The 27,678-nt window shown below is 40.7% G+C and overlaps 2 protein-coding genes across 4 annotated transcripts in view; one reads left to right on the top strand and one right to left on the bottom strand.

The window, feature by feature from the left end:
- LOC308091468 (membrane-associated guanylate kinase, WW and PDZ domain-containing protein 2-like) overlaps positions 1-9,852 on the top strand; it is a 99,186-nt gene extending 89,334 nt beyond the window's left edge. For all 3 annotated transcript variants that reach the window (XM_080437093.1, XM_080437092.1, XM_080437094.1), the window contains exons 17-22: positions 272-457; positions 688-1,006; positions 2,061-2,280; positions 4,034-4,177; positions 4,352-4,490; positions 6,318-9,852. In XM_080437093.1, coding sequence (XP_080293219.1) covers positions 272-457; positions 688-1,006; positions 2,061-2,280; positions 4,034-4,177; positions 4,352-4,490; positions 6,318-7,018 — 1,709 coding nt within the window. In that variant the 3' untranslated portion in view covers positions 7,019-9,852. The remainder of the gene's footprint in view (positions 1-271; positions 458-687; positions 1,007-2,060; positions 2,281-4,033; positions 4,178-4,351; positions 4,491-6,317) is intronic.
- A 7,004-nt stretch (positions 9,853-16,856) lies between these two features.
- On the bottom strand, positions 16,857-26,857 carry ergic2 (ERGIC and golgi 2). Its single transcript, XM_080437788.1, has 13 exons — positions 26,409-26,857; positions 25,640-25,748; positions 25,208-25,254; positions 24,997-25,064; positions 24,610-24,650; positions 23,616-23,717; positions 22,958-23,053; positions 21,491-21,546; positions 20,593-20,691; positions 19,298-19,395; positions 18,543-18,705; positions 17,574-17,653; positions 16,857-17,076 (listed from the first exon to the last, which is right to left on the bottom strand). The coding sequence occupies exons 1-13, from the start codon at positions 26,512-26,514 to the stop codon at positions 16,966-16,968; spliced, it is 1,176 nt and encodes a 391-aa protein (XP_080293914.1). The 5' UTR covers positions 26,515-26,857; the 3' UTR covers positions 16,857-16,965.
- Positions 26,858-27,678: the final 821 nt, after the last annotated feature.

Below are 27,678 nucleotides of genomic sequence, written 5' to 3'. Positions count from 1 at the left end.
TGGTTTTTCGATTCTCGTTACCGCACACCCCCAGGTCGCTTAGAACATAGACGCTAAGTTTGAGGCTGTTCAGTCAGACCGCACCCGAGTTACAGACAGAGATTTTGTGACTGAATAGATAAAAGTAGATGACAGTGTTACAATAATAATGTTTCTCAGATTTGTTTTGTTTTGAGAGGAACAAAAGTCATTTCATTCAGTCAGTTTAAATAGGTTGGACACCTTGATCCAAAATGAATACCGACATCCTCCTCATTATTGTCCATTCCAGCTGTGCCCCATAAGATAGGACGTATAATCGAGGGCAGCCCTGCAGACCGCTGTGGGAAGCTGAAGGTAGGAGACAGGATTCTGGCAGTAAACGGACAGTCCATCATCAGCATGCCTCATGCAGATATCGTCAAGCTCATCAAAGATGCTGGGCTCACCGTTACACTGCACATCATACCAGAAGAGGGTAAGTACATGTATGCATGTGAAAGGATGGTGGTGCATTTTGCAATGTATGCATGTCAGAGTAATTTTTTTAACGTGTATCTTGTTAATGTTTCAGTGTGCATTGCAGTCTGTGTGTTCTGCAGTTTATTTATCTTCCTGGCTTAAAAATAAGCTTATTTCCAACTGTTGCTATGAAACATCGGTGTTGTTAGGTGAAACCTATGTTGCCATGGCAACTCTCCATTGCAGATACTCAATCTGGGCCTAGCTCAGAGAAGCAGAGTCCAATGACCCAGAAACACAGTCCCCAGACCCAACCCAGCCCTGTAGCACAGCCTAACCAAGGAGGCACCCAGCCCAGCCAAACAGTTGCCCAGCCCGGCCCGACAAGCACCCAGCCAGGACAAGCACCTGCCCAGCCCTGTCAGACACCTGCCCAGCCAAGCCAAACAGCAGCAGTTACCCAGCCTGCCCCAGCAGCCACCCACCCTGCTCCAGCTGGAAACCAGCAGAGTCCAGTCTCCCAGCACCCTGGCCCTCCACCCCAGCTCTACCTCCATGACGGCAGGTAATAACATCCCAGTGCTGTGATAATGAAGGGGAATGAATGTTGCATGTATTCCTGAAGTCACTGAGAGTCTCTGAGAAACCTTTGGAATAATGTATTTTATCAAGTTAACTTGGGGAGAACATTCTCTCAGGTTCACGAGATCAGAGAAGCCAATTTTCTGTTTTGAGACAGACTTGCAATTGATGTCATATGATCAGGCATTGCAGCTCACCGGTTTAGTCAGCTGTGCATGTTTCAGTCAAACCAGCGGGACCTCACATCTCTGAAAACGTCAAAGCAAATATTCAAGAAGACTCTATTTAGATTTCTTTTGAAGTTAAAAGAAATTCCTGCAGGCGGAGTAGGCCGATCTGTGAAATGTCTGGCTATGCGAGACTCTCAAGCCCAGGGTTACTCTCACTTAATTCTGAAAGAGTCTAAATAATTGATCTCTATCAGGTATCTATATCTATAATATAAGGGCACCAACCTCAGGGTTCTGTTCCCTGCACCCTAAGAGAAAATACTTCTGAATTATAACTTTAAGGATACAATGGCTTATTGCACCCGCACGCCTGCTGCACCCTTGACATGGGTCCTCCTGTTTTGTAGCGTCATACAGTAGTTAACTCTGAACGCCAGTTCATCTCAGAAATGTAGAGACAAAACATTGCAAAGAATAATTGCAGCTGTATGAATCTCTGAAGTTTGCTGATGTTTTCTCAGGAGATTAACCTGCTAAATTGCAGACATTTTTTTTTAAATGTTAACCACATCAGGTGACCAGGAAACTGCGCTCTCTAGTCTCTACATGAGTTTTAGAATGAAACGGTTAACCATGGTTGTGGTTGTGCTCGTTGGTTTGATGTGTCTATGTTCCTGTGAGAGCATTTGCTGTCTCTGCTATCCTCCCCAACACGTCTACCATCAATCTTCCTAAAGAAAAACAATAGCAAGAGCAATGGACTGCCTGCTTGCCATAAGAGAAACATCTGCTATCTACTGTACCCCAAGGCCAGGGTGATGTTTTCTTCCGATCTTGTACTACTGGTCTACCCTGTTTGACCCACAGGTCTGAGGTGAAAGCTAGACAGGATGTTAAACCTGACATCCGCCAGCCTCCGTTCACTGACTACCGGCAACCTCCAGTTGACTATCGTCATCCGCCAGTGGCTGATTACCGGCAGCCACCTCCGCTGGACTACAGACACCCGCCTGGACTGCTGGACTTCAGACAACACCCTGCGGCTGCACAGTTCCCTCTGGGTCTCCCACCAGACTTCAGACCACAGGTACAACCACACTGCTCGTTGCAAGTTCAGATTATGTGTTCAGCATTAACCACTTGAACCCTAGCATCCTTAGGGTTCACGTGGTGGGATGCTATGGTCATTACAATCAATCAAGTACCAAAACGAACTTATAACTGACTGGAAAAAAATTATTATATGTAATTAAAGCAACGTCACTAGATGAAAAAGAGAAAGAACGATGGGAACAGAAGCAGTGGATCACTCTGCTTTAATTTCTAAACAATTTTAACATGAACATGAAGGACCCATACAGTCCAAAGGAAAACATTTGAACAGTTACCTTCACAAACCATTTTTCCACATGTACAGTATAGCCATATATTCCAATGCCCCAGTGTGAAAAGAAACAAGTCCCAGTATAAACCAACATAGTCCCAAAGTTATAACCTACCACAGTCCCAGTATAAACCACCATGGTCCCTGCACAAACCACCATAATCCCAGTATAAACTGCCACAATCCCAGTATAAACTACCATAGTCCCAGTACAAACTACCATAGTCCCAGTATAAACGACTATAGCCCCTGTACAAACCACCATAGTCCTAATATAAACAACTATAGTCCTAGTATAAACTACCATAGTCCCAGTATAAACTACCATAGACCCAGTATAAACCACCATAGTCTCAGTATAAACTACCATAGTCCCAGTATAAACTACCCTTTATAAACCACCATAGTTCCAGTATAAACTGGTCGAAAACGTTTGAGTATTTTTGACTTTTGAGCATTTTTGAATTAGGGATGACAGGTCAGGTTGAATTGTATATATCAGCGGTTCTCAAACTATGGGTCACAACCTAAAGTGCGTTCGCGGGAAGGTGCCGTTGCGGTCGCGCTTTGGCACCCGAAAAACAAAACTAGAAAAGTGTGCTCCTCTGAGCACAGGTCTCCACCAGGCTAGGTTGCCTACCCAGGGCCCGCAAACTTTGGATGTCAGACATAGCCACTTGGAATGGGATCTGAGAAATCAAACGTATACATCTTGATCCCAGATGTGTACCGATTTGAGTTTTGGACAGAATCTGTTGGAGTAGTTGCAAGAAAACGCAAAATGGTGGAAAATGTAATAGGGCACAAATGGAGAGTGAGGATCCAAGGAATCCAGGGGAAAACATATTTTTATTGTATCCAATCTGAAAGGTGTAATATCAACATCGATACCAATACAAATCCTCATACTTCACCATGAGGGAAGGTTGGAGGTCTGTATGGTGTCCAGAACAAAGACATTCGCATATTTACATGTACATATGTATCTATGGGACTCTCTGGTATCATTGAAAGCCATCTTATTATACAGTCATAAAATGTTTAACAAGCGTTATATAAAATGTTAATTCAGAGTATTATCTATGATTATTATGTTGTATACTGTTATTGAAGTTGGTAGCAGTCTTCCAGAACATGCCACACCAACATTGTGTTGATTGTACGTGTATGGTGACAAATAAACCTTGCTTCTTGATTCTCTTGAGTAGTACTAATCACTTAAATGATTGTAATCCTTAAAAATGCCATTTGATTTAAGGAATATTTTTTTCAGTATCAAAGTGCAAATAATGGTCGAGATCTAATTTAGTAATGAAATGTATTCTACTGCTGCACTACAGCTATGTTATATTGTCAGTTTGGGTTAGCTTCATATACAGTATATACTGTACTTGCTGAGTGTGCATGTTATACTGCATGTTATACAGTGAATACTGTCTCCATCTTTTTCTCGCAGGACTTTGACTATTTCACAGTGGAGCTGGAGAAGAGTGTGAAGGGTTTCGGGTTCAGCATCCGAGGGGGGAGAGAGTATAAGATGGACCTATTTGTGCTGCGCCTGGCTGAAGACGGCCCCGCCATACGGAATGGCAGGATGAGGGTGAGGCCACACTGATATTTTCCTTCCTCACAAGTATTCGAGGAAGGACAATCCTCACTCTGCCCGGCTGCCGCTGTTCTTATACAGTATATATGCACTTTTACATAATCTTTTGTACAATCACTTCTTGATTTGCCGTTATTTGGCTCTGCCCTGTCTCCCTGTGTGTCTCAGGTTGGGGACCAGATCATAGAGATTAACGGGGACGGCACTCGGGACATGACTCATGCCCGGGCCATTGAACTCATCAAGGCGGGGGGTAGACGGGTCAGGCTGCTGCTGAAGAGAGGCTCGGGACAGGTGCCAGAATATGGTGTGTGTTCCTAAACACATGCTTAAAGCCTAAACGTGCAGTATACTCTCACTCACGACGGTGTTGCTCTTCGGAAATCTGTTATTTTCGACGAGTGACACCATCATCCAGCGAAGTATAAACTAGGCTTAAGTCTCTCTCTTAAGCCATTCAATCCGGGGGACGCGTCTCTGTCATTTTAGATTTCTTTGGGCTATTAAAAAAAAAAGCTCATAGCACGGCACCGAGTGCTGCGCTATGAGCTTGTAGATCTGCTATTTTTGAATAGCCAAAGACATCTAAAATGACAGAGATGCGTCCCCGGATTGAATGGGTTCAAGTATCTGACTCCTCCTCTACACTATTCCACAATTTCTCCTTCACATTTCTCTTGTGCTGTCTTTTTCTATCTGTCCTATGCATACTGAGAATTAAACTTGACATGACGTTTTCTAAACCATAATTGCTTCGTAAATTGACACTGCTACTGTACGTATGTTCAATCAAAGGGTATACTAATGAGCACAATAACACTAACCTCAATGTGTTTCAGCGCTGCTCTCTTTGCTCTATAGTTTTACATCCTCTGTCCTGCTGTCTGAAATTTGCCTCGTCTAAAAGATGTTCAGAGCTTCTGTTTAACAATCTGTCGCGCAAAAAGCCTTTCAGCCTTACGGTGCATTTATACTTTGTTGTACAACGATATTGTTCAATGAAAACTACAGATTTTCAACTGAAAATCAGTTGAAAATCTGCTATTTTCAGGCCCAGTCGCACGTCAAAGTATAAATTAGCCTAATGTGTGTTGTAACCCCACTGCTTTAAGTCTAATGATTAGTTTAGGCTTCTACTTGCCTTCCCTTAGGAATGGTACCTTCCAACCTCTCCATGTGCATGAAAGGTGACTCACTAGCCTCCCCATATTTCTTCCTAATGGGCCACTCTAAAGACACGGTTTGTGAAAACTGCACGTCTCTTTCCATAAGGATTGTTTTGTTTGTGTGGTTTTTACTGTGTGGATAAGGGAGTGTGTGCATGTTTGCATGATTTTATGGTTGAGGACAGGCGGGGAAGTGTGTGTGTGTGTGTGTGTGTGTGTGTGTGTGTGTGTGTGTGTGTGTGTGTGTGTGTGTGTGTGTGTGTGTGTGTGTGTGTGTGTGTGTGTGTGTGTGTGTGTGTGTGTGTGTGTGTGTGTGTGTGTGTGTGTGTGTGTGTGTGTGTGTGTGTGTGTGTTTGTGTGCCTGCCTGTGTGCGTGCGTGCGTGCGCGTGTGTGTGTGTGTGTGTTTGTGTGCCTGCCTGTGTGCGTGTGTGTGTGTGTGTGTGTGTGTGAGTGAGTGAGAGAGAGATTTTGCATGTTTCTGTGGTAGCAAAAGCATTGAGGTTTGAGCTGAACCTCTAGGTGAACTTCAAACATGCTGTTGGCTTGAAGTAGTCTCTTTATAGTAGTATCATCTCAGTGCTGCAGAGGGTCAGGCTCTCTCACACAGCTACCAAACGGTCTCCCCTGAGAGAAAATGTGTATCGTCTTCATGCACTCGGTGACCCTCTGCCTGCCTGGATAATGACAATGTAGTGGTGCCTGTTGCTGGGTGATAACATGACTACATTCTTGTTCTAGCATATCAACCTAGAGAACTACATATAAAAGGGTGTGTGCTGCTCACATTTTGTTGCATGTATATTTGTGTGACAAAGTGCTCGTATGTGATGCCTTACTATGTGTTTGTTTGTTTGTAAGCGTGCATGCATCTCTCTTCTCTCAGTCTATTCTCTTCACATAGATTATGTGTGCATATGATGTGCATACCGGTCTGCTGCTTATTGTTTCCTTGTCCCCCCCCGAACAGACGGTGCCACCCCCTGGGATGCCCTTCCTACAGCCCACTCTGCCCTGCAGGAAGTGACCCTTGACCCCCAACCCACCCCATTGCTCTCATCCCATCCAGCCTCAGTCCCAGATGCCCCCCACCAACTCCCTCTAGAGGCTACAGTGTGCATGGCAGGCCAGGTTCCACAGCTGACAGACCCTGGCTCCGTTAGAGGGGCCACAGGTGGCAGGTCCACCCAGCAGCAGAGGTATACCGTCAGGGGGCAGGGAACCCCGCAAGGGCCCGGGGAGGTGGAAGGGGGACCAGGAGACAGCCAGCCACGGGCTTTGCCTCCTAAAGCTGCCCGGGGAAGGTCTACTGAAAGACGAGAAAGGGAGACCAGCACCCCCTGTTGTGAGAGAAAGGACCTACACACACAAGCTATGAGCAGCACCGTGTGGCCCTGGGACCCGTACTTGAGTGTGAATTTGAATGGGGGCACTCTGGGCAGTGGGGACCGCGGAGATGGACGAGTCAACCTCCAGGAGAGGCTTGAGCAGAGAGGTCCGCTCCCCAGAGAGGAAGAGAGGGCCAGCGGCCACAGCAGGATCTGCCCCTCTAAAGGTGTGGAGGTCCCTGCAGCTAGGAGCACAGCTGTCTCCCCTGGACCCTGGAACGTCCCTGGGTCCGATAAACTGCCCGGCACCCTGAGGTCCTGGACCTCCACGGTGAGCAGATAGATCTAGCTGGTTTGGGACTGGACGAAACCCGTCTGGCTCTATACAGGCTTCCCTGTTCAATCCACAACGAGATCGAGGAATACATTTCTCTCCATCGCCCACTTTCTATAGATCTGTCTTGCCCCATTTTTTCCTCCACCTACTTATGAAATCATATTTTGTGTTTGTTTCACATCTTCTTATGAGATGATTAGTACACCCGCCACCTTAAAAAGATAGCTAATTATAACACGTTTGGGAGCTACTCCAATATTCAGACATTTCAGACTTTGGACTTGAAGTTCTGATTGCAGATGATGTGGTTCTGAGTAGAGCCATCGACGTGTTCCTTTAAAACCCCTCAACCATATCGGGCTCAGTTTGAACGGTTAGCGCAGAGTAACCTCAGATGGGCTTCTCTGGGGAGAGAGATGTACATTTGAGAGATTTGCTTCTGTGCTACCTTCGTTCAGTGCAGTAGAGAGAATCGTACTACCAATCCACCTTGAGACGGAGGCAAAGACATTGAAAATTCTTCAAAACGAGAGTTCCCACAGAGGACACTGCACTAACACAAAAGACAGCCCTGTTGTTAACAAGACATATGTTAGCTCTTACATTATATGACATACTGTAAATGTAAAGATGTGGGAAAATATGAACATTTGGTCATCGCAAAAAATAGACCTGTTGGTGGTTTTCTTTTTTTTCCCTTTTTTTTTTTTGAGGCAGTGTTGTAGTTAGATACAATGTAAAGAGATTTAAAAAAAAATTATGTATGTATTTTAAGATTCATATTTCCACGGCCTCGTCTATAACTACATATCAAAGACTGTATGGAAGCCGGCCACACCAGATCGCTGAGGACGGCAGCGCTCTCATGCCATGCATGGATGTAGACCACCACGACATTATACAGAGACTCACGTATATTTTAGAGGTAGAGTTCAGTTGTAGAGAGGATACCCCTCTGTGGAACTCAAAGCGTTTGGCACCCAGTCCACGTGAAATCAAAATCTTTTTCCCATTATTCTAATTGAACTTTTGAGTGGTCAAAAAAAGGAAAGCAGCTGCCTTCGAGAAGATCTCATATCACTGTTCCGTGTACTTCGTCACCAATCAGTCATACGCGCCGCTCACCATGCAGAGAATCGAGCTATCGTACTCATCTATCGCACAACAGAAAGGAAAAAAGAAAAAAAAAGACCATTCTATATTTCCCCATTACTACACCTTTTTACTGTGCTATGTGTACCATGTCACTGTGGGAGGGGGCGTAGGTGTGGAGAAGAGGAGGCTGATCGGACATGAGGTGGGGCGGAGTGCCTTACTGAAACTAGCTGATAACCATTGTGATTGCTAGTCTGTTGTTTCTTGTTTGTTTGTTTGGGGGGAGTCCTTTACTTTGCTTATTTTGCATTGGACTGAAAAACATGACGCAGTATTCACATATCAGCAAAAGTGTAGGTGGTGTAGCCTGCTTGTCTTTGGATTAAACCCCAAGATATGTACAGTTATAATGATGCACTCTCCATTAATACAGTATATAGCCTGTCTCAGCGTTTGCCCTTTCCCGATCAAGTGTTATAAAAAGGGAATATGTAGCGTGTAGCATTAGCACCTCTGCCCGGAGAGTCCTCCGGGACAGTAGGCTACATACACATACACCTTACAGTTTCTCCACACATTTGTATCATTCAAGGCGGCTTTTGGTTTTCTGTCAAGCAAGTCTCACTTAATGCTTAACATATTCATATCATGGAGAAGATATACCAACTTTGCATTAGTGCCACCTGGTGCCAATGCTAATTGATGGGAATGATAGGCTACATCTGCTGGAGTCACCAAGTACTGTAGGTTACTGGAATAGAGTAAAGGCATGCTGCTGCTAAACTGAATTAACCCAACATGAAGTCACTAATACTGCATTTCTTTATTTTGTTATCCATTATTATCAGTAGGATGTTTGCTCTATTTAAACGAAACAAAAATCATCAGTCTCGTCCAACAGCCCCCTAGTGCCGATGAGGACTAGATATGAGGTTTAAAAATAATTGAATGCAGTATGATGGCACCCTGAGCTGGCCCTCTTAAACTGGCATACTGTCTGAGATTGTACTTTAATGGCTGACCAAGTCTTCAACACAAGTGGTTCACTCAGGCTAGTTTGCTGCCGACTTCATTTTTGACCGACCCTTTTCAATTTTAGCGGCAGGCACAAAAGAAATTGCTAGTGCATGACATGAACAGCAGGTCTAAAACAATAGGGAGCTGTGGCAATACCCAAAACGTGACCAAAATATGCATTTAGTAAACATGTCATCATTGTTTTCTTTTTATACAACATCGATCCTGACATGACCAAGCAGCCGAAGACCATAGTGTTGTAGTGTGATACCTGACATGTGATACCTTTAACAGTTATCAAGAGGTCACAGGTGTGTCATTAGGCTGTAAAAAAAATTGTGTTTACTGTATGTACAAATGTCAACGTTTAAAAAAAGAAAAGAAAAAAAAGGTGAAAGCATACGTCATCTTGACCTCTGTGGAGGCTGCCCCCTGCCTGCTGTGGGTGATTTTGTATACAGAAAAAAAAGCTATATTGGAATCTGTGAAGGATGGCACGTTGATGAATCCCCATCGAGATCAAGTATAACTGTGTAGTGTTAATCGTGTATTATCCACCCTGTACAGCTGTATTCCTACAGATATGGTTTACTGTATCATTGATACTGTAGTTTCAAAGACGTGAACAACTATTTTTATGAAATGCGACAGTACGGATATATTACATTTTGCTAAAAAACAAAACAAAAAAAACTTGTTTACTGAAAGATATTCTGAAATACTGTCAAATAAACTCTTGACATGGTGTAAATATTCTTTTTCGCAGAGGTTTTTTTTTCCACACACAAAACAGAACAAGGTTTCAGATGAACACATTTTCGGATTTATTTACTGACCCATTCGATCTCATAATCAACCGTCATTTACATACAGGCACAGTCGGGATGGAGTCGGGGACCTATTTCACGAAAGCAGAATTAGGGGTTAAGCCTGGATTTAACACCTATCCTGGCTTAATTTAGCCAGGATTAGCGATGAATCGGTTTCATGAAAGCTGAATTATCTTGCCAGATTAGTTTAGCCAGAGCACCCTGGATAAGTTTATCCATGACTCGATTTCACGAAAGAAATTTTAAGCCTACCTTAGTTACCATGGAAATTTAGCTGTGAAGTTAGCCTGGTAGGGACCAGGCTAACAGCCAAGTTTACTTAATCCAGTGCCTTGTTCTTCAAGTTTTTCCACAGTTAATTCAACACATGTGTTTGTATATGGACTCATTTTAATGACCCTGCATTCAAATAAAATGAAATAAATACAATAAGATATAATCAATTTAATTATATTACTGAAATAAAGTGTGACCATGAATCATAATTGTTTCACAATGACTCATGTGATATGTCATTGTCACTCTGTTAACACTATAGTTTATATTGTTGTTAGATGTTTGATAATATATTACAGATTTTTGGGCGGTGAAACCGCCCCTATATGTGAGGTTTGGACATCGACATTCGATTGCACCCCCCCAACCCTGCGCTGTGATTGGCCACCAGTGTACCCCCCTAACCCTGCACCAGTGTACCCCCCTAACCGACTGTGATTGGCCAATCACAGTCTATTCAGGACTGTGATTGGCTAGTGAAACATGACACATGTGCATAGCCCTAAAAATAGGACTATGCACTTAAAAAAAACACATTTATGTTTTTTTAAGTTAGGGGTGTACAATGGTTGGTCCACAATATTACTTTTCTTTAAGTGAACTTCCATCACTGTGATGACCACTGTGACCACACCGCCCACTTCACACTGGGTGTGATTTTTTTTTATATTATAAAAAATGTCTGACAGACAGATGTGTATATGTATATATACATATACATATACACATATATATATATATACATATACATATATACATATATACATATATACATATATACATATATACATATACATATATACATATACATACATACATATATATATATATACACACACACACACACACACACACACACACACACACACACACACACACACACACACACATAAATTATTAGTTACGGGTTTAAAAGACCCTCTTCACTGTACAATGTAAGTCAATGAGGAGCATATTTATTTTTTATTTATTTTTTACTTTATTTGTTTATTTAGACAGGACAGAGCATATTAATGAACGTCACATGAACGTAAATACACCGGATTTAGCAAAGATGCTAATTTTCATCCGCAGTCCTCACAGAAAACATCCACCTTTGGAGTTACATCATGATGGCAAGGTAACTACACAACCCAAACCTCCTATACCAAAGTGGTCTTGCCCTTTAAGCAGTAAATCTGATCACAAACCAATTGTGGGGAAACCAAAAGAGACCAAAGAGTTTCCCCACACTTATTCAATTCTTATGCGAAAATCAAAGACCTACAAGCCCGGGGCTTGACCACGCTGGGGGTCCCCCCCAGGACATTTTTTAACAGAGTAGAAGTAATTTCCAGTATTCTGGTGGATTTGGGGAGTTTGACACTTTTATCAGGCTAAACTTACATAGGATCCATTAAAAAGTTAAAAGTAGCAATTAAAGAGCCATATTTAATAATAACATTTTGCTGGGGACCCCCTGGAACCCCCCCAAGGACCCCTGGGGGTCCCCGGAAGGCCAAAATACAAAAAAGCAAGTCAAAACCACTAGAAGACACCTGCTAAAAGACAATTAGAGGTGGTGTAATGGGATAGTGATCAGACTCTCAGCACATAGTTTCCATGTTCAAATCCCAGTTGTCCCATTCTTCAATAATGTAGTACTTTGAAATTTTCAAGGCCAAAATACAAAAAAGCAAGTCAAAACCACTAGAAGACACCTGCTGAGGGCCCAAAGGTGCCTTGGCGCAGTGATGTGGTGCGCCTGATCGGTTGCCTCTGCTACGGACAGTTTGCAGGTTCAAGTCCCATGCCATCAACTACACGGAGGACCATCGGGGGGACTGTGTCCCTCCCCTGTTTCCTGATAGTTAAAGGTGGGGGCTTATGACTGAAAGAACTCTTCCCAGCTAAAGTTTTACTAATTAATTAGTATTAGCTTTATCAGCTAATTAAAGCAGACACACAGGGTTATTGTAATTTAAAGGTGTCCCTGAGCAAGACACCCAACCCCTAACTGCTCCTGTTAATTAATAATACATTTACATTTTTATGAGGTCACATCATTTATAATAATATAATATAATATAATATAATATAATATAATATAATATAATATAATATAATATAATATAATATAATATAATATAATATAAACAAAAAACACATTAGTTGTAAAGACATGTCTTTTCAACAGATATCTCTTTACCCACTGGGCACACACAATACAACGCCCATACGCCGTGCATACGCCGTCCATACGACGTCCGAGTCAGACCTCAGTCAGCAGCTGTTTTGCAAAAATACGTTGAAAGGACGTCGACACACGTCTGACTCGGACGTCGTATGGACGGCGTATGCACAGCGTTTGGGCGTTGTTGTATTGTGTGCCCAGTGGGTAGACGTCTGTTGAAAAGACACGTCTTTGTGCAATTTGAATTATGGATTTTTCATTGCATTTTAAGTTTTAGATGGCTTTTCCCAACCCCGTAGCCTAAGTGAACGGTAAACACCAGTGATATTGTAAGTTTATTAAGTGGAATTCATAATTCATAATTGTCAATTATTGTTTCCCCCCTTCCTATAAATGTAAGGCAAGTTTTAGATTCATCACGCACAAACCTTACATTTCCCCACCAACATAGAAAGAATGCTATCAGTAATTTATCTACATAATGTATATACACAATAAAAATGCTATGAAGAATTATGTTGTCAGTGCCAAGCCCTGCATTGACTTTTTTCAGCCAGCAGGTATCGTGGCAACAACATGAGACCAAAATACTTGATAGTCACGTGACTTTTTTGTGAGTGAGTTTGCCTTTTGTAGTCAATTATTATTTATATAAAAATAATAATAATAATACCAGCTAATGTCCCTGCCCCGGTTGACATCCTTATTTTTTAACTCTATGGTTGACATAATCATTTAATTTAGCCTGCTTTACTTTATGTTCTTTATGGTAGTTAATGGAACCTCACTCTAGCATACCTGCCAGTGCCAACTTCAGACCGTCTGATAACAGGAGATTTTTTTCCCAGGGGGGGGGGGGCTTGACCACGCTGGGGGTCCCCCCCCAGGAATTTTTTAACAGAGTAGATGTAATTTCCAGATTTTGGGAGTTTGACACTTTTATCAGGCTTTACTTACATAGGATCCATTAAAAAGTTAAAAGTATCAATAAAAGAGCCATATTTAATAATAACATTTTGCTGGGCCCCCCCCCCCCGACCCCTGGGGGTCGCCGGACCCCACTTTAAGAACCAATGCTTAACGCTTTTTGAAAGTCCTGAAAAAAAAAACAAGACTCGCGCAACAAAAATCGGCAAGACACACCATCTCCGGTTTACTTCCCGTATCTGCATAGTCTCGCGTCTCGCGTAGCTATCTGCGTGAAGTGGGCGGGCGCCTTTTTAGGAGACCGGAAGCAGGTTGGCGTCCGCCCACTTCACCCAGATAGCTACGCGAGACTATGCAGATACGGGAAGTAAACCGGAGATGGTGTGTCTTGCCAAATTATGTTGCGCGAGTCTTGTTTTTTATGTCGATCTGCTGTTTTTGCTATTTTAGAATGTTTATGCTGTAAAAAACTGTTTTGGCCATAATGAGGTTTCCGCCGACATATTAATATTTATATTGTACATGCAAAATTGCTGCTATACGAAAACGTATCGTTACTGCACTGTTTCTTATTTTTATTTTCATTTGTAATAAAATGTCACTGACATCACAAGGTATTCTTCAAAATGTTTACGTATGGTCCAGTATATTATTAATTCATATCAGTCACTGTATTCCAGTGGGGCAAGGCAGCCTACTGTAAGTCTTAAACAAAATATATAAAACATAACCCTAACCCTCAACAGTGGGATAAAATCAATATGGCAACATCTTATGCAAATGAGCCATGCGGTCAAATGTAAACAAATCGCTAGTGCACTGCAGTCTGGATCTGTCATGGATGAACTTCAACCTGGTGTTTGCACTTTCTCCATTTTTGACCCGTTCATTCATCTACATAAACGTTCGGATTTCAAACATAACGTTTTTAACCCTGGCGAGGGTGGGAGTTGAAAGTGTGACTTCTGCTTATAATGCAGCTGTTCTATCCATAGCGCAGTCGGAAGAGCTCTTGACTTCATCCCACAAGATCATGGTATCGAATCCCAGCACTGGAACCTTGGCATCTGAGCAATCTGGCTACCACGGGTCTACTATCTTTTCTCGCCTTTATCATAAAGGTTGCTGGACAATATATAGAGGATGAAATGCATAATTTATTAAATAATATAAAGGTAATATCAAATACATTGTAAAAGATGAGACATGACGCTTTATTAGCAAGACAAATTATATTTTATTATATTATTCATCATTTTGCTGGTTTCCCCTGAAAACCCTTTACTGTTACAGAGTAGAACTGCCTTAGAATCTCTGCTGATGATGTGGCCATAGCTGAATGGTTAGAGAGCCTGCCTGGGCAAACCATACATCCTAGGTTCGATCCCAGGTCTCAACAATGTGTAAAAATGTCCCTGAACAATACAATGAAAAGAATAGTTCCCCCCAAAAATACGTATTTTCTATCAATTACACACTCCATGAAGCCTTGAATTCATGGAGATTTTTTTGTTTTTGACACATTCCTGAGCAGACTCAGACATATTGATTGGATGCATGGCGCATATAAATCGGGACACAAGACCCAAAAGAGAAATTTGATGTCTCCCCGGGAGCCGGGACCCAAGCCTCAAAACTCTTGAGCTAAAAAGTTTGTGAACCACTGCCATTTAGAACAGTGGTTTTCAACCTTTTTCATGCCAAGGACCCCTAAATTGATATACATTTGGCCACAGACCCCCACCTGAAAATGTTTTGTGCCAGGGACCCCCAGAAGCAAAGATTTGAGTTAAAATTTTTCGCTTTAAAAATGTATATATATTTCAAAGATATGCACACATTCAAGATTTTTCAAAAAATAGCAGATCTACAAGCTCATAGCACGGCACTCGGTGCCACGCTATGAGCTTGTAGATCAACTGTTTTTGAATAGTCAATTCTAAGTGGTTAAAAATGATTGTGACGCTATCAGTGGCGTACCCACCGCAGAGGCAGGAACTAAAATCTCGCCTCCCCCAGAAAATGAAGTAAAAGACCGACTGAAAAACAGGCAGTGAAAAAGATACAAACAGAATAGTGACCGTCGGACCATTAACCCGCCTCCTCGTCCATTCACGCGGGCAGGCAGGCATGCCTCTGTCTTCATGGGGTACCAGGAGTGCCAGGGGTGGGGGTCTGGGCCATCACCTGTACTCACCTGGCATAAAAGGGGCTCTGAGAGCAGCTTGAGCCATTCATTACTAAACTACAACATGAACATAAACCACCGCTGAAGAATTGATTGATTTATTATACTTGCATATTGTTTTTATTAATGTTTTTCAGTTTTGTAGTCAGTGTGTGTAGTGTTGTTGTTAACTTGTTCCCCCCCCCCTTTGTAAGGGGGGGGGATCTCGCCTGCCCTAAATGTAATTCCTGGGAACGCCACTGTTTGATGAGCTGCTGCAGTGCTGCTGTTCAGCACAGAGAAGAACGCCGCTCTGGTTTTGGGCTCCATGATTGGTCAAGTTCAAGGATTCTGCTATCGACTTTCATGGTCTTTTATAGGAATACGTGAAGCCTGGCTTTACCATCCTGGCTCGACACAGCCTGGCTTGACAAGGTTGGCTTGGCGTTCATGGAACTGAATAAACCAGGCTGTACGGACCAGACTTTGTCAAACCTTAAATCCAGGCTTATTTAATTCTCCTTTCGTGTAATAGGTCCCCGGTAGACTACGAGCCCTTTAGCCAACACAAATACTCACGAGGAGTCCAGATCTAAAACAATGGTGTAAATTAAAATTGTAATACAGTTGACAGTTGCTGTCCTGAGAGTAATTATAATAGACCAAGAAGTAAAGAATTTACAAGAAAGTATAGAATGGATATTTCTATTCATTGTTATACACAGAAGTGGATGTAATGAATCCACAAGGGCCTATGTAGTATGTATGTTTCATGTGTTGGTTATAGGATTGAATGGGATCCATAGCAATCATCTGCTCCCCCAGCAAAGTAGGCAGCTGTGAGTATGGAAATAGGGCACTCATGACCTATCTATATGATTCTATATCTATGGCAGTGAGCAGTGGCGTCGTTACGCGGGGGCTTCGGTGGCTATAGTCACCAATGTTTTATACAAAGCCACCAATAAAAAATAAAAAAATAATAAAAAACGTTTTTTTTTTTTTTATTATTATATATCTATAACCCTAACCTAACCCTACCCCTAAAACCGAAATAAAGTAACAAAAAACGGGGGGAAAAGTACCCAAATCCAGCGAAATCCGCGAAAAATCGTGCTCGCGCGGGGGAGGGGACACATGCACGCGTGCTGCGTGCGAGTGCATGTGTCCGTTGCCTGGGGGGCTAAGCCCCCAACCTAGTAGAGACCTAGGGACGCCTCTGGCAGTGAGAGAAAAGTCTTGGTCTTGAGCTCAAAATTTCTTAAATGAATTAAGTCATGCCTCAGTGGCTTATTATCACAAATGAAAACAAGGTGTCCAGATCAAAAGTAAAGAAAAAATAAAGCAGGAAAAAAAAAATCTAAAGCAACCTATTCATTTTGTGTTTACCCCAAGTTCCAGAAAAATTGACCAAGGAAGAAAGCTGCCAATGGGCTACGAAAAAATGTGTCAAGTTGATGGTCTCCAGTCACTGAGTGTGATTTCCTGTCAAATCTGCGGGTCCATTGTTCAGTTCATTGTCCTGTTCATTGTTCTCTCCATTGTTCGGTTCATTGTTCTGCTCATCTAGGAGGCCTTCCTGAAACAGCCAAACATAAGGAACCATTAGGTATTTAACCACTTACTTACATATCGTTACTGTCGGGTGGAAACCTTTTAAGTCTAAAGCCTTTCCTTTTCTAAAAACGATTTAAAATGTGAAAATAGACGATCTACAAGCTTGTAGATCGGCTATTGTATGAATAAGTAGGGCATTAATTTACAAACAACAACAAAACATAAAAAGATATATACTTCCTTGTATTGTGGAAATAGTCAATCTACAGTACAAGCTCACAGTGTGTCGCAATGTGTTGAGCTTGTAGATCAGTTATAAAGTTCTTAAAATTCTTGAAAATTTGCCCAAAACAGTGAAGCCATGGTTAATACGGTTAAAATAGAAATTCAGACATCCTCTTTAGTTTTATTATTAAAGAACGTTAAGTCCTAAGTTGCTATTCAATTGGAATGAAATACTCCATGCTTACGTCTGTTTGTTTTCATAATAAGTATTACTTTATGGCAACGTTGACTCACCTCCCTGTGTCTGTAAACTCCCAGCTGGAAGCGACAGCAAACAAGATCCACTATGAAGCCTACCATCCCATGAAGCATGCCTGTCAGAAAATAAACAACATCCACTATGAAGCCTACCATCCCATGAAGCATGCCTGTCAGAAAATAAACAACATCCACTATGAAGCCTACCATCCCATGAAGCATGCCTGTCAGAAAATAAACAACATCCACTGTGAAGCCTACCATCCCATGAAGCATGCCTGTCAGAAAATAAACAACATCCACTGTGAAGCCTACCATCCCATGAAGCATGCCTGTCAGAAAATAATGTCACAGGCGTACATATGAGATTGATTATCCTTGTCGTGCATGGGAAATGTCAGCCCTAATATTGGGAAATTCACCATCTCCCTCTTTTGTTTGAGAGACTTTCACATCAGACTGTATGCCAGCTGCTGGCATTTGCCAGTGCCCAATTTGTTCAAATTACTGGTATGCCAGTATTTATTTATAAAAACAATAAACTGGGAAGCAAGTTTTAGGTTTTTGTACAGTGAATTGGACATCTGTTGAAATATGGAGCAGACCCAAAAGATTAGGAAAGAATATGTTTAGGCAAAATACATTACACTAACAGATGCAATGCCATGTTTTCTCCTACATTAAAACAGAAGGAGATAACTGCCTTAGAAGGGACCATGTCTTATAAGACATATAACTCAAATCTATACCTATTATGGTACCACGGTATGTGCCATGTGGCTTGTGTGTGCGAGTGTTTTCTCAAAATAGTCAACATTTTGTCAATTAGTTAATTAGGGACGAATAATTGATGACAAAATTTGGTGCCCCCAATTTGATTTCACTGCAGTTTCATAAGATTTGCTATGGTTAGGGTAAAGAGATATGGACTGAATGTAAGTCAATGCAATGTCCACAAGCGTTTGCAAAACCAACGTTTGTGTGTAAGAGAAAGAGTTTCTGAACCTGTTGTGGAGAAAATGCCTCCAACAATGCCGCAGAGTCTGATGAAAAACTTCCACAGTGGCATGTGCTGCTCTGTGATTTTAACCATCAGGGAGCTGATGTCATACTTCATGAAGATCCCTGACACTCCATGGCTGCCTGCAGCATGGTTTATTACCCGCTCCTACATAAGAGAACAAGACAGACAGTACACTTAAATACACAGCCGGAAGTACACCAAGATACATATTCTGATCAACTTAACCCATTTAGACCGGGAAAGAATCTGTGTCATTTTCAGATTTCTTTGGCAATAAAAAAAAAGCAGATTTACAAGCTCATGAGCTTGTAAATCTGCTATTTAAAAAAAAGAAAAAACGTGAAAATGTGTGCAAATCTTTAAATATATATATTTTTAAAGCAATCATTTGTCGAATGTTTTGTTCCAGGGACCTCCAGAAGCAAAGATTTGAGTTACAAATGTTCACGTAAAAAAAAAAAAAAAAAAAGAATATATATATATATATATATATATATATATATATATATATATATATATATATATATATATATATATTTATTAAAAGCTTTGCACACATTTTCACGATTTTTCAAAGATAGCAGATATACAAGCTCATAGCGCGGCACTCTGTGTCGCGCTATGAGCTTGTAGATCTGCTATTTTTGAATAGCCCTAAGAAATCTTAAAATGACACGAGATGCGTTCCCCCGGATTGAATGGGTTAAGCATACAGACTACTGAAACCTAAACATACCCGCTCAGTGACCGAGTACTGGTGTGTCTCTGCTGCGATCTGGTAGGTGTTCAGTTTTGTGGGCACTATGGTGATGAAGTACTGGAACATGTGATTATCTGAAGAGAGAGGTATTATAAATGCTAGTTAGTCACTGAACCAAAGACCCCAAGGCAACAGCATTTTACACAAACAAAAGCACAACATAGATTGTAAAAACAAAACAATGTAAAGCTTCATAATATAGACGAGAAAGAAATATGAAGGAAGAGGCCGCACTGCTCGCAGCCACGATGCAAATATACTTTTAATAAATAACCAACATTTTGAACTAGGTAGGTCTTCTTCAGGGTAGGAACACTGCATAAGTAGTCAGTTTTTAAAAGTCATCCTATGTTTAAGCGGGTGTAATGTCAGTTATGACAAAACCTGTTTATGTTGCTTTCAGCATGATCACAGGTTTAAAAAGACCGGTGCCATTAAAAACACTGAATTATTATATAAATAAAATGTCAATCTCAATAATCAAAAGTTCAGAATCAGATAATCTAATAACCCTTAAAACACAAATCTAAAATCCACTATCATTAAGAGTCTGCACATATATGGGATTGGTGATTTCTCTCAGTTCGGCATCTTGGAATGGCCAGTGTGTTTGTGTTCCTTGTTTGGCGCCCAGAGATCTCCTTCCTGGACATTTTTTAGAGCAGCCAAAATGGTCCACAATTATGCTAAAGGCAAGACCCAGCTATGTCTAATGTCTAATTATACTCAGCGGTGTTGCTTGCCGAAAGCCGACAAGAACAGACCTTCAAGATAATTAGCTTGAAGATCTTTTTAGTAAGTGACAACGCTTACCAATGGATTATAAATTTAGTTTAAAAGTCACCAGTAATGTCTTATACTAACAGGCAACTAATGTGCACACTTCTTCATGCTGCACAGCCAGGCATAAGAAAGGTTCAGTCATCTAAAAGGGAAGAAACAAAAGCAAAGATTTCTGTTTGCCAAAGGATACACACAAGGTTTTTGGGGGTTATTCTTTTTGGGATGGTTGAGATGCTATATAGCACCGCTGTTGAACAAAGAACCCGTTAAGCCCCTGCATGGTTCTTAAAGAGGTTCTCTACTGGTTCTTCAGCTTAGTTTAGGCACGTCTACTGTTTTTTAATGGTTTTACCATTGACAAATGTGCTTCAGATAAAGGTGCAATAGACAATAGATTCCCTTATGATTACGAGCCAAAGAACCACTTTCAGCGCTATTTTGATATATCTGACAGAGTGCTCATTTATTATTTGATAACGTAAACCTACGGTCACTGGAGACTTTCTCCGTCCCATCCAGTGGGTTGATGATCCCAGGGAGCTTCTCTCCAAACGACAGGTGATCGATACGGTGAGAGAAGTTTAAGGCTATAATAGAAGAGGTCACATCAAAACAATTAAAACTTATGACAGTCCACTGCATCTTCTGTCATCATGTGTTAAGACTGATTTACATTTCACGAGTCATGTGCCAAAAATAACATCTATAAGCTCACAACACATTGTGAGCTTGTAGAACTGCTATTTTGTGCAAGAAAGTATAAATTAAAGGTAGTGATATTTACAAAAGTAATTTTTGTGTAAAAAGGTTAAAGCTCTCTATTCTGATAGTAATAATTGCTACAGAGTATTTGTTCAGTAACAGGGGTCTCCCCGTCTCTTTAATAAAAGAGAAAATACATTTTCAGGTGGGTTGCCAATTTCATCTAATCAGGAGAGAATACCAAGAGCTTTAATTTTATTTGTCTGTTCATTTCTTTGTGTCATCAATTCCAATTCCACTTGTTTATTCTGTATCCCGTATGAGTTCTGTTGCATGATTGGATAGAATTGGAATCCCGACCTGAAAATGTAATTTCCGTTTACTAAAGAGCTGGAGAGACCCCTGTTACTGAACAAACAATCAAAGTATTTGTTCAGATAAGGTTCTCAGAGCCCTGGGCCCTGCTCATGAGGTTGTAATAACCCTGAGTTTATTGCTTGCTATAGTCTATATATGGAGCTATTTAATACTTATTTTAACAAAATAATATCACTTACTGTACCTTTAAGCATCAACTAGACAATGGAAACAAGCACTCAAGGCTTTTTGTGTTATCCCTTTAGCATTATTGTATAACTGTACCTTTTGCAAACGGTTAATAAAGTAATCAATCAATCAACTCACTCTCATGACTAATAAGTGCTGCCAGGTGGGCGTGGCCTCTGGGATGTGGGATAGCCCTGGTGGGGTAAAAAGGTCAGAGGTCAAGTACTGGAAAGTTTCCATACCTCTGACTTAACGATAATGAAGGATGAAGATCGTACATCACACATTCATAAACTCAATTATGGCTTGGGTCCCAATAAGTCCCAAGGACTTTTTTGTGTTATCCTTTTAGCTCAAATGTCTGACTTTACCTTGTGCTGTTTACATTTCTGTCTAATAAAGTATTCAATCAATATTCGATCAACCATGTGTGCGGTGCTGTGTAACGTATTTCACAGGATCAAATTTGTTTTCCATTCGCTAAAGCTTGGTTTCAGATATGGGTTTTTCTCAGAACCTAATTTGGGTCATGCTCATAAGGTAATAATACTAACTCTGAGTTCTGGGAACCGAGAACCGATACTTTCAATGGCGAAAATAGATGATCAACAAGCTCGCAAAGTGATATTGTGAGCTTGTAGATCGACTATTTCCCCTTTTTTAAAATGTTTTTTTTATGACATACAGGAGTGGTTCTGGTTATAATGGAGACGTAAAAAAAAAAAAGAAACATCACAGAACTTCTGGAAAGTTTCAGATTATGGAAGGTTCTAGGTTACGTTTCTTAACTTTCACATGTGAAAAGGCACTAAGAACATTTTAGGTGAGAAGACCACCATACAGTTGCTCAATATTGATTCATTTCACATTTACAATGTCTAGTGTCTAGCTCAAAAGTTTGATAACAGTATTCAGGAGCTTCCATGCAGCATTATACAGTAGGGACGTTCGTTGGGATGATTCTCTCTGATAAATCAGTAGCTTGCAGTGTTTTCACATTACCTACAACCGGTATGTTTTGTACCATAAAAGGTAGTGGTACTACTTTTGTAAGATGGAATTGGAAAAAGCGCCATTAAATTCCTACCAGTTGCTGAATCATAACTAGCTCATAGCTAATTAATGACAAGGGCATAGAGTTTAGTTTGTTTGACTATTAAATAGATCATGGGGTTCAATTTATCTTTTTTCATACTTGAGATTTCTCTATCCTTTAACTTAATTATTTTTGACCCTTTGTAGATACTCTGTTTATTTACTTCAGTAATTACTGTATTACTTGTGAGTATGCAAAAAAAACAAAAACGAATAAACAAAACGTTTAAAAAAAAAAAAAATAGATCATGGGTGAGCAACTTTGATGATGAAGAGGGCCACTAAATTTACACACTCATTCTAGGGGCCACATTGCATATCTGCACTCTCACCAGTAGTTTACTGTAAACCCCAACACTCAAATATCACATAATAGTCACAAACGTAATAATAAAGGGATTAGGATATTAACAATTATTATTCTGTGAAAAATGTGAAATAATTTCAACTGCATTTAGGAATACCTGTATTAATCTTATGAACTGATATGATACACATATAGATACATACTTTCCCACGGTGATGTGGAAGTTTCCTGCAACCTTGTTGACATACAGGTGTCCGTGTATCCTGCAGGCCTCCAGCGGCTGAGTGGGTTTGTCTTCTCTGGGAGAAACCATACCAGGATGTAAAAGTTACCAAGACGTTATTCCATTTCTCACCAAGTCCATCTTTTATCTGATCTATAAATTTCAGGAATATGCGTGTCTGTGTGTGTATCTGTCTGTGTATCCGTCTCTCGAGACGTCATATTACTGGCATCATAGTAGTATGGTACTAATGTCATACATGTCTATCATCATAGATTGATCTCCAAGTACTCATATTTCATAATATGAGTTAGTTATTTTAGATCGCCTTTTAAAACACCATTCTGTTTGCTGCTGCTTTTAACAGTTATTTCCCCCCACTATGGCAGAAAGTGTGGAAATAATAACTGTTAAAAGCAGCAGCAAACAGTATGGTGTTTTAAAAGGCGATCTAAAAGGCACTTCGGATAGAGTGCGCTGTGATTCGAAAGCACGCTACTCTCACAACAGGTACTGTGCTAGTTCCACATAATTATGCATGGAAAAAACCCACCCACAACATCCTAAGCGCTTCAATGGAATTAAAAAGGTTGAGAATCACTGCTTTAATGGAACTCATCTTCAACAATAACACAAACCTGGGAGGCAGAGCGGTAGGAGATCCTTTCATGGTGGTCTTGAAGAGAACATTCTGCAGTGAGTGTTCTTCTCTTAAACGCTCTTGGATGTGCAGCAGGGTCCTAACAGGGAGGGACAGGGGGATGAAGGGTCAGAAGATGTAAACATGAACCCCCCTTTACTCTATTCTGTACATATAGTGTTTTATATTTGTTGATGTTATTGTATTTTGGTGTTATTTTGTATGCTATGTTGATGAATTGAGTACATCAACCTCAATGGAAACAAGTCCTTAGGACTTTTTTGGGTTATCCTTTTAGTGTATGACTGTACTCGTGTTGTTTGCATTTCTGTCTAATAAAGTATTCAATCAATCAAACACAAACAACTTTCAGGGGGAGAGAGGACAGTGAGAACACAAAAAAATGTCCCACCCCTTTGCGGTACTCTTTGTCACTGTACATTTTCAATCTTCAATCTAACTATTTAGCAACGGGCGGGCACAATTACTACAGCCCCCAGGGAGCAGTTAGGGGTTAAGTGTCTTAAAGCGACACTTCAACACATAGGGGGGTGAACTGGAGACCTTCTGATTCCCGGCCAGACGGCCTCTAGTCTCTACCCATGACGACGAAAAAAGTGATTACGTGAATAAAGTGGCCTTTTCAATTTAGGTTCACTTCACTAAGTGCTTTTCACACAGAGGAAAACTGTCTCTTGACCTTGCAGATTGTTACCATGGATGCATCTCTACAGAAAACCCAAAATGGGATCTGCTGAGTAAGGTGAACGTTAAAACACTTAATTTGCAGCTAACCGATACCACTGCATTTAAGTTAAACAAAGGTCAACTTTAATGTAGCATATAAATAGAAATACTTTTGACTCTAGACAACTTCCAAGTGAAGCAAAGTAACAGATCAAAGTTGGAAATGTTGACAGTATCCCTTTAGTGAAGTTCAAAACATTTGATTTGGGGCATTTCAATGTGTTAATAAACCAAGAATGTCTTACATGTGCCAAAATCTTTGCTGAGGCGAAAGTTCAAAATGGGCCTGAAACAAAAAGAAAATCACTGAAATGCATAATACATAAAGACATCAACATGAACCATGAATGGTGTGGTATGTTTGGTTGCACTGTTAATCATTTCAAAGTTCTACTCTAGTTTCTTAACCAATTAAACCCCATCATTAGTTGACTGGCGTTACCCAGAGCTCTATACCACGTACGCTTCCCTCAACACAAAATCACTTATATTATATAAGAATTGTTGATCTACAAGCTCACGACATGTTATGAGCTAGAAGTATATCTGCTATTTTCGCAGAATCAGCCCAGAATAGGGACACTAGGGTTCAATCTATTACAAGGGGCATAAGATCAGACAGTCATACTCACTGGTTCATATTCTATACCATCGGATGATACCATCGTCTCTGCTAGATCAAGGACATCGGCCCCTACAACTGCATTCAGCCACAAACCAAGTGTCAATATAGCTGAGCGAGGCATGACAACAATGTTTATGGAAGTAAATACACGGTAATGGGATACAGTATCCTGCCTACAAAATGACTACAAAAAAGAAAATTCTAAAAAATTCACTTACACTGGCATTTCATGGCAACTGTGATGTCAAGGTTTATTCTTAGTTTACTGTGAAGGCAAGTCAGATATAATTAGGTTGGAGGAAGAGCTTTTGAGTACATCATTACAGTCAAAATCTTTGCAAATCAGATTTATTTGGCTATTCAAAAATAGCAGATAAACAAGTATGAGCTTGTAGATCTTGTAGAAATGTGTGCAAATCTATGAATATATATATTTTTAGCGAACATTTGTAACTCAAATATTTGCTTCTGGGGGTCCCTGGAACAAAATATTTTACAAATGTTCGCTTTAAAAATATATATATTCAAAGATTTGCACACATTTTCACAATTTCAAAAATAGCCAAAGACATCTAAAATGACAGATGCATTCCCGGTCTTAATGGGTTAAAGCAAAAACAGATCACGAGCAATTCCGTATCTCTTTTCACCTGCTATAATCTTTGTCCACCTCATATTCATAATTCATCCATGTGTCTCTGTACACAAAGAATTCCAGGAAGGCCAGGACAGCCATGAAAGTGAATGCTATCAAAGACACTGGAGAAAAACATAAATCACAACATGGCATTTTACATTGAGTGCAATAAAATCTTCTCAGTGCTATTTTATCCATTTCTTCCTCAATTTCCCGGAGTCACATCTAACTCTTTAGAATTGGAAGAATTAAATTATTACCAGTGGTGGAAAGTAATTAAGTAAGTAATTAATTAATGTTGAGGTATTTTTTACTTTACTGGAGTATTTCCAATTTTCAATACTTTTACTTCTACTCCACTAGATCTCAGAGGCAAATATAGTACTTTTACTCCACTGTCTACAATTATTGGACAACTTGGTTACTATAGTCACTTTGTAGATTTAAATATTATTACAAAACATACATTAACCACTTCAGCCCTGGCTATTTGAAAATAGTCGATCTACAAGCTCGCGATGCAACGCGTTGTGAGCTTGTAGATCTGCTATTTTCAAAAGATTTTTACACATTTTATACATTTGAAAACTTGTGAATTGGGACATTCTGCATAGTGAACACTTTTACTTTTGCACTTTAAGTATATTTTGATACCAATACTTTTACTCAAGTAAATTCTGAATTCCAGACTTTCACTTGTAACAGAGTATTTCTACATTGCATTGATACTTTTACTTAAAAAACATTTAAGTACTTCTTCCATCACTGGTAGTTCAGTTTACCTGTACCCCCTGCAGCTGAGGTCTCTACATAGCTGTCAGGAACCTTGGGGAATGCATCCAGCTCTTTAACTAGACTCAGAGCTTTCTTCTTGGTCAGTCTCCTCATATTGACAACAGTGGATGATGATGATCTCTCATTAAATGTGAATTTTAGGCTGACTTTTCATTTTGTATGACGACTAATTTTTTAAAAGACCATTGTTTTGTTTGCAGTCATTCCACTTCCATGCTGACGTCGCCCTATGAGTGCTAACCAGTTTAGCCTTTTAAACAAACCATAAGACAGATGAAAGTACGTAGATTACAGTATCTTTGTATGGTAGAAGGCTCAGACAAACGTTTAATCCTGGAGACTGTTTATTATTCCATGATTACATGAAATAACATGTGGAATTCACCGGGTAGTCTCTAGTCCAGGAGGCTAACTTCATTGCTTGTTATGGATGGACTATTGTATCTGTGTTCCGTGAGCAGAAATAACGGAGCAGAAATAAGACTTCCGGTTGACGATCTCTTCAGAATAAGAGTACCCTCTAGAGTAAAAAGAAACCATTGAAAACCATTGAAAAACGGTTCATTTGCACATTAAAACTATAAATTAAGCATTTAAACGAAGCTATATAACACATATTATGTTACTGTGTAACAAAAACGGATTTAAAACATTAATAATTTATCTAAATGGATAAATGCTGTTCAAAGGAGTGCATAGCCTATACAAATTGGACACTGGACAGGAGACGGAGCTTAGTGCCGGAACTTCTGAGGTACGCACGCGTTCGGGGAGACCCCCTCTACACCGCCACACTCTCCGCTAAGCGGCACTAAGGTGTAGAAAACAGTGGCGGGCCGTCCAGTGAGGTCAAGGGTCAGAAAAGGGCCTTTTTCAGTGCATAGCCTATACAAATTGGACACTGGACAGGAGACGGAGCTTAGTGCCGGAACTTGCAAGGTACGCACGCGTACGGGGAGACCCCCTCTACACCGCCACACTCTCCGCTAAGCGGCACAGGTGTATTTTGAAAAGTGGCGGGCCGTCCAGTGAGGTCAGGGGTCAGAAAAGGGCCTTTTTCAGTGCATAGCCTATACAAATTGGACACTGGACAGGAGACGGAGCTTAGTGCCGGAACTTCTGAGGTACGCACGCGTTCGGGGAGACCCCCTCTACACCGCCACACTCTCCGCTAAGCGGCACAGGTGTGTTTTGAAAAGTGGCGGGCCGTCCAGTGAGGTCAAGGGTCAGAAAAGGGCCTTTTTCAGTGCATAGCCT

This window comes from Gymnoscopelus braueri (genome assembly GCF_963280865.1).
Source record: "Gymnoscopelus braueri genome assembly, chromosome: 9".
Classification (NCBI taxonomy): domain Eukaryota; kingdom Metazoa; phylum Chordata; class Actinopteri; order Myctophiformes; family Myctophidae; genus Gymnoscopelus; species Gymnoscopelus braueri.
The sequence above is the reverse complement of the archived record's forward strand: the minus strand, read 5'-3'. Positions and strand labels throughout refer to the sequence as shown.